This window comes from Solanum dulcamara, chromosome 7 (assembly GCF_947179165.1).
Source record: "Solanum dulcamara chromosome 7, daSolDulc1.2, whole genome shotgun sequence".
NCBI classification, from domain to species: Eukaryota; Viridiplantae; Streptophyta; class Magnoliopsida; order Solanales; family Solanaceae; genus Solanum; species Solanum dulcamara.
Window position 1 is genome coordinate 1,734,515 of NC_077243.1, and position 14,237 is coordinate 1,748,751.

Here is a 14,237-nt window from a genome sequence, read left to right on the forward strand (position 1 = left end):
ACGTTGCTTTAAAGAAACAACCCGAAGTTTGCCTCATTATCCACGTCCGTTTTTTATAATTATCACCAATCTTTTTACTTTCTGATCACACACATATTATACGTTATAATAAAATAATAGAAAATAGTGCAAATCATATTAATAATTATAAAATTATAGCCACTTACAATAATGTATATGTGTCCGAAGTGTACCAAAACAAATATGTTGAAATATCTGAATTATATTAGTATATGTATAAACTATAAGGTGTCTTTTCAAGTAGGCATATGATCAGTTTTTTCCCTTATATGGTTCTCAATTTGAAACGAGTTATCGATTTTAGAGAGCCGTGGGCCCATGTTAAAAGACAAAACCGAAAAACCCAAATTAGTGAATTTCGTCGACGGCTCCCCTTTCGCTGGGTATTTTCTGTATCTCAAAGGTGCGATTCCCTCTTTCGTCAATTCCATTCGCCACTTACGACTCCCTTCGGATACCAACTCCCAATTTGAGGACCTGAACGTAATGTACGGAGGCTCCGGGAAGCTCGGCCGTGGAGGCGTAGGCGCCGGCCGTGGTGGCGGCGTCGGGAAGCGCAACATCCAGTCATCGTTCCAACCACCGCCTCTCCACAGGTCATCCCCTTCGCCGGCCCGCCGGATTCCAGTTGGCAGTGGAGCTGCTGCACCGCGCAACCGCAATATGGCCTCGGGTCCTACCTCCTCTGCTCCCTCTAATGGAGCCGAGGAGACTTTTAGCCTCGTCACTGGAAATCCTTTGAATTATGCCATGATAATTCGGCTGGCGCCAGACCTAGTGGAGGAGATCAAGCGAGTGGAAACTGAGGGAGGTGCAGCCAGGATCAAGTTTGATGCCACTGCTAATAATTCCGCTGGAAATGTGAGTTTTTTGTTTGCTTTAATTTGGCATTTTAGACTGCTATCTAGGTAAAGAGCTTGAATTGGACTTCAACCTCATGTCTGCTACTGCACGGAGAGATTTTAGATTCAGAGGGCTGTAACAACAAAGCATAGAAATGAATAACTTGTTTTACAGATCTGTGTGCAACATATTTATTTGTTGTTAGATGGCTTTCTCATTTTTTTTGGCTTTACCTATAAGTTGGATTCTTTGAACATGTTGTGCTTAACTGGATACTTCTAGTGCAAGGGAGATTGCAAAAAAAGCATTTGTTGAGTTTTGGCTTAAACTTTGCCATGGGAATGGAAGTAAGAAAGCTGTCCTTATCTTCTTCTCCTCCTCCTCTCCTCCTCCTCCCCACATGAAGGATCAAGAGTCTAATCTCTTTTGTTTGGGCTGTTAGCTAAAAGAAAGAACTCGCTTCATATGCAGGTTTTGAAAAAGACTTTTCATGTCATTCCCATTTAGGTCCAATTCGGATCCCTCCATTGTTTCCTTTTTGTTTCACACCTTTTCCTCGAAATGAGAAAGAAGATGGCTTTTATGTCCAAGTAAATTATTGCCTCTTGGGTCTCCTTGACATGAACATGGAACACAAAAATTATCTTCTTCTCCTCATCCCGAAGGATCAAGAGGCTAATCTCTTTTGTTTGGGCCGATAGCTAAAAGAAAGTCCTCGTTTCGTAACGCCCAGTGTTAAGGCGATCGCTTCGTCGCCAATGGCGAGAGGCGAGGTGAGGCGATCCTTCGTCGCCTAGTAGCTTTGTGGCGAGGAGATCTTCAAAAGGCGACGCCATGGCGACAATTGCGAGAGGCGACAAAGGCAAGAAAGGTGTCGCCTTTTGTATTTTCTTAAAAAAAAGCCGACCAATTTAGGGTTTTAAAGTTAAAAGGCAATTTTGGGTTTTCTTTTCAAATTTGCATAGTGGCACTCTTAGACTGCGACTCTAACCAGTCGACTCGACTAGACTTCACCGGTGACTCCAAAGTCCCACCAATACGTATTTCTTTTTTTCTTCTTCCTCTGTTTCTTCCTCCTCCTCCTCCTCCTCCTCCTCCAGACTTCAGAGTTCAGAGTTACTTCTACATCTATTTTTTTCTTACTGTTGACTTTTGTTTTGATTTTTTCTCGTTCAAATTCTAGACTTTTAGTATTTACTATATATATATTTTTTTCAGTTTTTGAATTGAAATATTTGCTAATACGTTATTGCTATTGAGATTTTGATTATTTATGTATTCAATTAAATAATTTAATTTTTTGATATTAATTGGCGTCGCACTTTAATAAGGCTAGCGCCTCGCTGCTCGTCTCGCCTTGTGGCGAGGTAGACTTTTGTCGCCTTTCACGGTCCAAAACACTGGCAATGCCCTTAATGCTAGGTTTTGAAAAAGACTTTTCATGTCATTCCCATTTAGCTCCAATTTGGATCCCTCCGTTATTTCCTTTTTGTTTTGCACCTTTTCCTCGAAATGAGAAAGAAGATGGCTTTTATGTCCAAGTTAAATTATTGCCTCTTAGGTCTCCTTGACATGAACATGGAACACAAACATTATCTTCTTCTCCTCCTCCCGACATGAAGGATCAATAGTCTAATCTCTTTTGTTTGGGCCGGCAGCTAAAAGAAAGTCCTCACTTCATAACGCCGTTAATACTAAGTTTTGAAAAAGACTTTTCATGTCATTCCCATTTAGGCTTGATTCGGATGCCTCCGTTGTTTTCCTTTTCGTCTCGCACCTTTTCCTCGAAATGAGAAAGAAGATGGCTTCTATGTCCAAGGCAAATTATTGCCTCTTAAGTCTCCTTGACATGGAACACAAACATTATCTTCTTCTTCTCCTCCTCCTCCCGACATGAAGGATCAAGAGGCTAATCTCTTTTGTTTGGGCTGCTAGCTAAAAGAAAGTACTCGCTTTGTAACGCCCTTGATGCTAGGTTTTGAAAAAGACTTTTCATGTCATTCCCATTTAGGTCCGATTCGGATCCCTCCATTGTTTCCTTTTCCTTCCACACCTTTTCCTCGAAATGAGAAAGAAGATGGCTTCTATATCCAAGTTAAATTGTTGCCTCTTAGGTCTCCTTGACATGAACATGGAACAAAAACATTATCTTCTTCTCCTCCCCCGGACATGTAGGATCAAGAGGCTAATCTCTTTTGTTTGGGCCGGTAGCTAAAAGAAAGTCCTTGCTTCGTAACTCCTTGATGCTAGGTTTTGAAAAAGACTTTTTCGGATCCCTCCGTTGTTTCCTTTTCCTTCCGCACCTTTTCCTCCGAATGAGAAAGAAGATTGCTTCTATGTCCAAGTTAAAATTATTGCGTCTTGGGTCTCCCTAACATGAACATGGAACACAAACATTATACTGCAGGTGTGCAGCAAAAAAGCTTTTAGCATTTTAAACCTCTAGCAACTGCTGCAAGTTGATATCTATGTCTCTGCAAGGATAAGACTTGTAGGTTACCTACTTATCCAGACAAGAAGACTTCAAAGCAGGGGCAGAGTGTTCAATTGGATCTCCTTCATCGGAAAATTATACTGTGTTAAAGGATAAAATATATTTTTTGGTTATATATAAACATTGAATCCCCTTTGACAAAAAGGAAAATTCTCGTGTAGTAGTAAAAGGGATTCAAAAGGTGCTTTAAGTTACTAGTTTAAATCCCAACTATGAGATCCTATTATTTTCTTGAATTTACATCAACCTGGCTCCGCTGCGGTAGTTCGTAGTTTTCCTTTTGTTTGAAAGCTATGCATCCTTACCTCATTTGTGTGCTTTCTTTATTAAATTTCCTATGTAACAGAATAGGAAAATAAAGAAACAGAATACCAAGTTTGGGCAATATGATTTAAAAGCTGTTGAAACAGGAAATGTGCTTCTAAAGGGGTCCATATCAAAGTATTTACAACATTATGCTTTCAGTGTTTTCTGATCTATCCTTCTAATTTGCCATCATGTATTTGTTCGTTAAAAATGAATCAACTGGGAGTATATTTTAGTGATTATCTTTCCTAGATTTTATACTACAGCGCCATAATTTTATACCGTAACTTGCATATGAAATGCCACTGAGCGTCTCTTCTGTTTGTTCCTTCTCTAACATAAGCTTTAGTATCAAACTTACTCTGTCATCTTTAGTTATGCTCCTTATCGAGCTTCATGTATGAGTGCCTCATTAAGAACTTCTGACATCCATTGACTTGATTTTAAACTCATGCTGGACATCACTGTTATTGTGGTTAAGTATAATTGGATAAGATTTGGCCAACTTGTATCAGGTCATTAATGTTGGTAGTAAAGACTTCAGATTCACATGGTCGCGTGAACCGGGAGATCTATGTGATATATATGAAGAACGTCAAAGTGGTGAAGATGGAAATGGTTTGCTTGTCGAGTCAGGTGGTGCTTGGCGAAAATTGAATGTACAACGTGTTCTGGATGAATCTTTTACAAACCATGTTAAAATGCGGTCAGAAGAAGCTGAGAAGAAGCTTAAATCACGAAAGTATGTTTATTGCGTAACTCTTTTTTTGGACAAGGATTTACTGTCTGACTCTAGATGACATATGCAAATAGTTGATTATTATAGCTAGATATATTAAATTTCTCTACAATTTGTTGATGTTCAGATATATAAAGTTGAGCGTTTTTACTTTTTTTGGGAGGGGAAGGGGAGGTGAAGAGAAGGGCTTAATGAGGATGGAATTGTAAGCATTTTTCTGTTAGATTTATATTTACTTGACGAAGGAAGATCCTGTCTTAAATTTTGTTAAATAGCTTGCTAATGTGTAGTTTACTGAAAATTAAACCACTACACTAGGAGTAACAACATACCTGTCTCTAACCCGCCGTTAAATTTTTGTGCTGTTGAAAGGAATTAGCTTGAGATTGTTGTTATAAACCCTCTCTCAGATTTCCGACCAGTTTTATCAAAGGCAAAAAGTAGAAAGAAAAGGTGCTGATATTTCCTGGAACTTTAAGACAGAAATGCAAAATATAGACATTAAAATTCAAGAATGATAAACTATAGACAGAAAAAAATTATATGGATAAAGGAAATAATTATTGTTTAGTGTTGCTCACTTTAAGAAGAAGCCTATGGTTGATGGCGATGAGACATATGTCTTAGCACCTTGGTACCTGATCTACAGCGTGGCATAAGCGAGGCGGAGTGCTTAACCTGTTTCACACCTAGCTTGAGGGCTTATGTGTGCCTCAAGCGAGCCTTTAACAATTTTGCTTTTTGATTGTGATATGTTATGTCAAAATGTTTAAGGCTTTTCCGATCCTTTAGAAAAGTTTCATACTCCCTATGTTTCAATTTGTTTAGTCTACTTTCCTTTTCAGTTCGTTTAAAAAAGAATGACCATTTCCTTTTTTAGCAACACTTGCATTTCAACTTTCCACATGGCATGTTTAAGATCACAAGATTAAAGCGCATTTTGGTACATTTGACATATCTTTAATTTTAGACCACAATATTCAAAAGTCTTCTTTACTTTCTTTAAACTCCACGCCAAGTCAAAATAGGCCAATCAAATTGAAACAGAGGGAGTATTAGTTAAATAAGGAAGATTCTAGTGTTGCTTACATCTTACTGTTATTTGTATTCTCATTCTTCATGTATAGTGATATTGTTGCATTTCTAAAACAGAGCCATTGTTTTGGACCATGGCAATCCATCTATGAAGATTCAGGCGAAGGCAATGGCTGCAGCTGAAGGTATGCATTGTCATTAACATTGAAATTAAGCCTTTGATAATCGCTTTTCTAATTTACCCCGGTTAAGGTCTGGTAGATTGCTCTTAAGTTTTACTCAGGAGTCAATCATTTTCTTGTACATTATGGAATGAAATTTTTACCTCCCCAAAAGAAAAAAAGGGCCTTGTAGATTGTTCTTAGTTTATAATTTTTTCTACAAATTAGATGGACTATGAACCTGATGTAGAAATGCTTCTGGTATCTATTTGAGGATAAAGCAACAACTCAAAAGTCTCAGAAGATTTGACGGGTGTGCATTAGTATAGGAGAGAGGAAAGCTTCTGGTATCCCATTTTAGCTTTTTATTTACAAGCGGAAGAGGAAAATTGAGGGGACGAGAAGATAGTTTTAATGGTGTTCTATTATGAAGGGTCTGATAATCATTATGTATACTTTAGCTTACATGGAATGAAAGAAGTAGGAGATTGTTCCATGTTTATGAAAGAGATATTAGTATTATAAGGATATCGTTTTCTTTTCTCATGATTTTTATGGTGTAGGGAAAGAATTCTTTTGGAACCTTTGGTTAGATGATTGGGATAACTTGTTTGAGAACTGTTGTTGAGTTTGCTTAATACATATTTTTCACACCAACTTGCTATAATCAATGAATTAAATGTGAGAAAGGAAAGAAATATGAGGTCCTAATAGTGGCATATTGGCAGTCATTCTTGGTGTTGTAGAAGTGCTCATGCTATCTGGTACTACTCGTTGTGGCTATAACATAAAACTTCTCCTTGATGTTTGCGTTTGGTTTGCATGGATACTGATATCATTGTTGTGTGGTAGAATCAATTGTAGTACCTTATGAAACAGCAGCTTAAACGGAATATTTAATGACAATAGCTGATAAGAAGAAACAATATTAGTACCATATGAAAACAGCAACTTATAACACTATAGTTAAGCAGATGATGTGTATGCTTGTCTTCTGGAGAGTCTCTTTTCTTTTTCTTGATAATGGTAACAGTATATTCATCAGCACAGTTTGTGCTGGAAGCCAGACTTACAAAAGATTCAGTGAATCCTAAAGATTATCTACCCAAAAAGATCCAAAAACTCTAATAATGACTCAGACTCTTCTACATAAAATTATTTACACCAGAAATGCAGACAAAATGAATGTGTCTTTTTGTTTATTGAACAGATACTGTGGAGAACATTAGTTCTCTAGATGGATGATCTATAATGGCTGTATTTGTTTAATTTCTGATATTTCAGTTTAATAATAAGCTAACTCTTCGTCTCTTTCAGCTAATCCATGGAAGATGGGTTTCAAGCAAAAGAAAGAGCCTCCTTTAAAAAAACGCAAGGCAGAACCACCTCCAGGTAATTTCGGAGCTGAAGTGTAGATGTTTCTTATGTTTTCTGCTTGTAGTCCAGTCAGTATATTTCATGTCCAGGTGTTGGAAAGAGGGTACTTCTTGAATATATTTCATTGTTTTGGTGGTATTACGTTTCCTGTCTTTTCATTGAACTTTATGAATTACAGGGGGATCTTACGGATCTGCTTACAAATCTGGCTCGTCTGCAACATTAAATTCAAAGGGAAAGCCTTCTGCTTCTCCTTTATCTTCTCCACCTGGACCATCTGGCGCTCCAGCATCTCCATTTGGCAATGTCAATCTCTTGAAGGACCAAATTGTTGTGGACAATATGATACCCACTCAAACAATGATTAAAGCTACTAGCTCAGACAAAGAAATTCCTGGCAAGGCGATCGCAAATTCTTTACAGGATAAAGTAGGACGTAAAAGTCATACAGGCACTACATCCACTGATCTGCGTAGCATGTTGATTTCTCTACTTATGGAGAACCAATCCAAGGGGATTAGTCTTAAGGTAAGCGTGTGAACTGTATTGGACCTTTGTTAATTTAGCTAGCAATCTGCTGTAGGAGGTGGAGTGTAAGTTCAGAATAAAGATATCCTTTTCCCTTTGGCTTATTGCTCTTTTTTAGACATGGAGTACTTGGTAAATTCTTAAGTATATCTCTATACTGCATCAGCTTCTTATTTCTTGCCCTTAAAATATCTTCTGGGTTCTTAGGCACTGGAAAAAGCTGTTGGAGACATGCTTCCGAACTCAGCCAAGCAAATTGAGCCCATTCTAAAAAAGGTAAATGGTACACTATAATTCTGCTGAAAAAGGCAAAGAGAAGTGAAGGCATGTCCGTGACACAATAGTTATAATGTTTTACGCGTTAATTTGTGGTGGCAGATTGCTATGTACCAAGCTCCAGGAAGATACTTCTTGAAACCGGAAGTGGATATAGAAAGTTTCCCGAAACCTGCCCCTGAAAGTGGAAGGTACAAGTTTCTTCAGGCTTTTTTTTTTGTCTCTTCAATTTGAATCCAAATCGTATCTGTTAGAGACAAAGCTGATCTGCATTTAGCATGCATAGTCAAATTGAAGTCTCCATAAGTATACCTGTAGGAGCAAGGGAGCTTTCGACCAGAGAAAAACATAGAGGACGTTTGTGAAATGATGCTATTAAACAAAGTGAAATGATACTATTAAACAAAAAGACCTCGACATTCTTTATTTTGTGCTAAAGCAATCCCACTTGTGGGATTTCACTGGGTATGTTGTTGTTGTTGTTTTGTGCTAAAGCAATCAAGGAGCAAATACATGTCTTTGACGTTACAAAGGTTAAAATGTACTTCTGAATTCACCACCCTTCTTTTGATTTGAAATTTAAATGGTATGATGCTAACGTACAGAGATCATATCTATATGCTATGTTGCTCGGACTTGGGTGTGGGTATCTCGGATCCGGCACAATCCAAATTTTAAGATTCAAGGGTATGAATCCGAGTATGTGTACGGGTGCGGGAATTCGGCTAAAAAAAGGGGTTCATGCAGTGTACATGGTACAATTTATAAATAAAGTCCATTTAGGATCTGTTAGTCTCTTTCTTCTCCCAAGACAACCTCTTTCGCTTCTCTCTGGTTCTTTTCCAAGACAACATCTTTCGGCCTTCCAAATTACATGTGGCCGGTCGGAATTTCATCCTTTTGTTTTGGCCTGAAACATGAAGCAACAAACATATATATCTCGAGGAAAAGCTAAAAAGTAGACAAGGTAAGGACTATAATATTGTCATAAATTTGTTTTATTTTAATTTTAAGAAATCGAATTCTCAATTTTCCCCCCAAATTTGTTCTTGAAATGAGAAAGTGAAGGAATAACCTTATTACTGCTAATAACTGCTACAAAGAAATAGGAAAACATAATTAATAGATAAGCCAAAGTAATCCACTTTCGGATTTCTTTAAATTTTCCATGCGTAAACCGTTGGTAGACTAAACTTGTGCTAACATAATTCTAATGTATCTCTTCTATGTTGGTGCTGCTGAGGACCAGACTACTAGCTCTACTATGTCCTTTATAGGAGAATCATTTTCTGAAAAGATTTGCGCATTGATTGAAATGCTCGATTCTGTGTTAACTGAAAATTTCCTTTGCGCTGATGTTTGTTTCTCCTAACAGTTCTCCTGAAGATCGTTGTCAGCCATCATCTGCCCCTGATAAATTTGATCAACTATCTGCTCCGCAGCAAGTCTTGCGTCCAAAAACTGATAGTGGTGAGTTAGAAGAGGGGGCAGTGAGTGATTCTAAACCTCAAGAAGCATCTGATGCCATTGAAAACATTGATATCCTCCATCTTTCACCTGATCAAAGTGAAGGGCAGGCTAATAGCTCTAGCTCTAGCGATAGTGATACTGAGAGCAGCGATAGTGGAAGTGATAGTGGAAGTCAGAGTAGAAGCCGAAGTAAAAGCGTGGCCAGTGGGAGTAGTAGTGACAGTGAAAGTGATGCTTCTTCTAATAGTAAGGAGGCATCTGATGAGGATGTCGATATCATGAGTGATGATGACAAAGAGACGAATCATAAACTGCGAGCTTCTGAACAGCTTCAATGTGGAACTTTGGACTTTGAGCCAGGTCAATTTGAGGTGGGTGAGATTGAAGATCTTAATGTTGCTGATATTGTGGATATTGAGAAGGACTTGCCTGACAGTGGCCAAGTAGCTGAAATGGATGTTATTCCTGACTCGGGTCCTATGAGAGATGATGAAAAACCTGTTCAAGAGATCAGACCTTTGTCATCTGATTGGCATGAGCATAAACAAAGCCAGGTCCAAATGGGGAAGCTTCCTCGTGAAGCAGAAAATGTTAGTTACCAAAACCATTCTAGTGAAATTGAAAGCATTGACAAGGATAGCTTCAAGCATGAGCTGTCTAATAGCGTCCAAAAATCTCAAAAAAGTAAATCTAAAAGAGTGCGTGATGAAAAACGTTCAGTTGATAAAGGTGAAAAGCATAAGAGAGTAAAAACTCAGAACGCTATTCAGCAACAAAGTTCTGGGGGTAGGAACTCTACTTTTGTGGAGAGTTCACACTTATCTCCTGATAAGCCTTCAGAAGGGCCTTATAAGGCCCTTCATATGCAGATGGAAGACACATCTTCCAGAGATGCTGCTGGGGATTTTGGTTCACAAAAAAGTTACAATCAGGCCATGTCTAGAAAGTCTGCTTCTGAATTTTTGCAGCCAGACCGGAGATCTGTTGATTTCTCTGCAAGGGGCAAAACTCCGACTGGTTCTGAGAGGCCAATTAAACAAGGTGAAAGCTCAGGGCATACTGCTAAGTACACTGAAAGAAACCTTCAAATGAATGAAGGGTTCCTCTTACAGAAGGACAAGGTTAGTAAAGACTCACAAGATGAATACAGCATTGGTAGTGATAAAAGGGAAAGAAAAAATCAAAAAGATGGTGTTGGGGACCAGCAAAGAACATCAGTTGATTCAAACCTCAATAAGTATGATAGCCCATTGCCAGGAAACTCTCCAAAGGATAATATGGGTAATACGGGGAAATCTTCTTTCATTAATGGGCGTGGGCACATGCTTCAAAGAGAGCTCTCAGACTTGGAGTTAGGAGAACTTCGGGAGCCTCCAATACAGGAAACAGCTGGTTTGAAAAAGCAGGTTGAGAGGAAAAGTTCATTTAAAGGAGAGAATAGACTATCAAGTTCAGATTATTGGAATTTTGAGTCAAGTAAAGGAAGAACTGTTGATAAGAATGTAGCAGACTTTAGAAGATCATCTCCTCTTCAGTTGAGCTCTGCGCCTTCTGGCACTCCAGATGGCTTATCTAAGAGGAGGACCCCTGAATGGCATGCTGAAGATTTTTCAAGATCTCACCAAAAGGTTGCACAACCTCAGCCTCAACAGCACCGTCCTAGAATTAATCAGAACGATATTGGGTCCCAATATAACCAACCAGTGGACGTGCATAGTAGTAGGCAAGTTGACGAAGAAGGGAGCTTAGGGACTGGTCAGGAGGTCTATGCAGACAATCGCAGAAAATCATCTGCTGGTGCACGAGAACAACATGATCTAAAACATAGTGTACTTCCTCCATCGGTCAAGCAGAACAAAGGGCAAAAGTCCAGTTTGGCCGCTGAGATCAATGATAGGCATAAGGATGCTTCTTTGCTGGGGAGCTGTGAACGTCATCAAAGGATGCAAGAGTCTTCTCCTGATGAGATGAATTCGTACTCCAAGTATGAAAAGGAGGAACCAGAACTGAAGGGATCAATAGATAATTTTGCCCAGTAAGTTTTCCAACATTTACTTTTCTAGTGGAGAAAACATTTTGGGGCTTGTTGAAACATATAGGCATACTCCTTGCATTTAAATTAATACATAAAATAGTGTACACAAATGTAGTGTTCAAGTATCAAATGCATTGGATACTTCAAGTTGTGTTCATTGTTGAAAACTTGTTTTTGGAACCTTCACTGAAAAAAGAGAGAGTACACACATGTAGGGTTCAAGTAGTAAATGCATTGATTACTATTAATACAAAGTTACCCTTTTACTGATGAAAAAAGAGTGGTAAATACATTGGATACTTCAGATCATCTTCATTATTTGAGACCTTTGTTCTTTAAACCATTACTTAAAAAAAGTAGATCATGTTGTGTTGATGTAATTAATGCTTTGTGTACTTTCCTATCATCTCTTTTTTTTTTTGCTGAAAACCTTTATTCTTGATGTTACTCATGTCAGTTTCTCCTTGTTTCAGGTATGAAGAGTATGTGCAGGAGTATCGGGAAAAGTATGATAGTTATTGCTCGATAAACAAAATATTGGAGTCCTACAGGTTTGTTGCAAGAACAGAAATATGCTGATTTCTCAAAGTTCCATGGAGATTATTTCTTCTGGACTTGTTTAACCAACGCCTTTTTCAAACAGTTTATTTTCAGTTTTAGTTAATCTAATAAAGATTGTAATCAATTATTTAGGAATGAGTTCATGAAACTCGGGAAGGAGCTTGATGCTTCTAAAGGAAGAGACACAAAAAGATTCTATGACATGTTGGGACAGTTGAAAGATTCTTATCGCAAATGTGGACCAGTAAGTTTCCTTTCAATATGTTTTGTAATCACGGATAAGCAGTTGGAAACTGTACTCCAACAATTTCCTATGTGGATGTCTATTATGATTCTTAATGTGATACCAGCTCTAGTTCACTAGTTCAAAAATCCTCTTCTGCATTTTTCTCAATGCTTTCGGATGCAAGTGTTGAGTGCCTTTCTGCAAGTTATTTCTGGATAACAGATAGCCTAATGGTCGGAATAGTTTCAATGCACTCTGGAGACACATTTTTTTGGTAGTACTGTTAACTTGGATAAGCTTTTACTCTTTCATGGTCGAAATAGTTTCAATGCACTCTGGAGACACATTTTTTTTAATAGTCCCGTTTACTTGGATAACCCTTTACTCTTTCATTTAATTCCTTGATCTGGTTTGTCAGATGTATCTGTCCACTTCCCCATGTGCCTTAGGTGATCTATTTATATTGTATTTTCTTTGGGATCTCTGACTCATTTGAAAACTGCAGAGACATAAAAGATTGAAGAAAATATTTATTGTGCTTCATGAGGAATTGAAGGTACTTATCGGACCATCACTTCTGAACCTTATTGCTTCATTTCCCGAACTTCTTCTTGCTTGTCCTAGTTTTCTTTACAATTTCTGAACGCTTCAACTTGTTGTGCAGCATTTGAAGCAGATGATCAAAGACTTTGCTGTTTCATATGCCAGAGACCGGTAACCAGAAAGATCGACTTCTAAGTTCCAACTCATCTTTCCTCTGTTGGGGAACCAGAGTACTCAGGAATTGCCTTTTCTATATTATGTGAAATTGTTTGCTGGAGAAGCCAGCAGAAAGTGCTCTGTCCGATTTGTAGATGAAATCAACGATGGTGACCACAAGAATTGACAGAAGACATTAAGTTATAGTGGGAGCAACGCAAACAGGGTGAAGGTGGTTTCTACAAGATTTGGAATCACAGTTTGCTGGATGTAAATAAACTTGTAGAGTGCCTATTTTTGCTTTCCTTTTTTCCATTCTTTAGAGGGGCTTGTTTCCCAGTACATTCTTGTGTATTTTTTTTTTTTTTGGAAGTGTTGACTTCTGATTGTAAAATCGCCCTAAGGGCAAGTTTTCCATAGTTTTGTCGTCGTAGTGGACACTCTTCATGATCCTTTACCAAATTTTGATACAAACTGTTGTGCATTAGCGCAAGTGCAAGTTTTGGTTTCTTAAAAGTTTTTGTTCGGCTTTTGCTGTTACAATGAAAAACCAAGATATTTATCTTATGATTCTAATTGTGTACATGTTTTACCAAGCATATTGGACATGCTTTACAATTTTAACACACTTCCAAAATCTTCTGTCTTGCTTTTCATATAACAAGAAAAGAAAAACAATAGAATATTATATTACGAATACGTATTGAACTTAACAAGAAAAAAATACATATATCTTTGTTTTTTCCTTGGTCTAAACGCACATATATCTTGCCAAGGGCAAAAACCAATCTAGGTGTTCAGTGAAAGCCGACAAATTGTACCAAATCATAAATTGATTTGATTTTAACTTTAAAAAGTCAAATCAATTGACTTTGTACGTATACTTTTTTAAGAATATTTTACATTTAAAATATTTATTATAACGTCATTTGTAAGTATTTCTTAACATATTATTTTATATTTAGCCTTATAATTTTGAGCGATACAAAAAAATATATTGTATAATTATAGCCCCAACAGGCTACATGTCTAGTGACTCAAATAATTATCCTTTATTATAATTACTTGTTTATGGATTTCATTATCGTTATTATTAGTAACACAATATTTTCATGTAATGTCACGACTCATCCCAAAATTTTGTTTCATCTTTTTGCATGTTAGCGAGCCAGTACTATTAACTTATAAGAGGCCAAAAATATTCAAAAAAAATTGGGAAACTAAATATATCGAATTTAGGAAACATTTAACATTTATAGCTATATAATTTTAATACATCTATATTGTATGTAATTTACTTTTAATACATAGTGCATATTTTTTTTCAAAAAAAGCTTAATACATTTTAAAGATACTTATAATACATATATATTGCAAAGTTTACTTTTATATATAGTATAATACATCTATATTACATGCCTAATTTGTTTTTAAATACATAATGCAATTATTTTTTACCAAAACAA

At 37.3% G+C, this 14,237-nt stretch overlaps 1 protein-coding gene across 1 annotated transcript; it reads left to right on the forward strand.

Annotated features, from left to right (window-relative positions):
* Nucleotides 1-291: 291 nt before the first annotated feature.
* On the forward strand, nucleotides 292-13,218 carry LOC129894144 (uncharacterized). Its single transcript, XM_055969684.1, has 12 exons — nucleotides 292-882; nucleotides 4,180-4,406; nucleotides 5,556-5,623; nucleotides 6,917-6,991; nucleotides 7,155-7,504; nucleotides 7,712-7,780; nucleotides 7,883-7,971; nucleotides 9,156-11,285; nucleotides 11,759-11,836; nucleotides 11,979-12,090; nucleotides 12,578-12,628; nucleotides 12,737-13,218. Exons 1-12 carry the CDS (start codon nucleotides 340-342, stop codon nucleotides 12,788-12,790), a joined length of 3,846 nt encoding a protein of 1,281 aa, XP_055825659.1. The 5' UTR covers nucleotides 292-339; the 3' UTR covers nucleotides 12,791-13,218.
* Nucleotides 13,219-14,237: the final 1,019 nt, after the last annotated feature.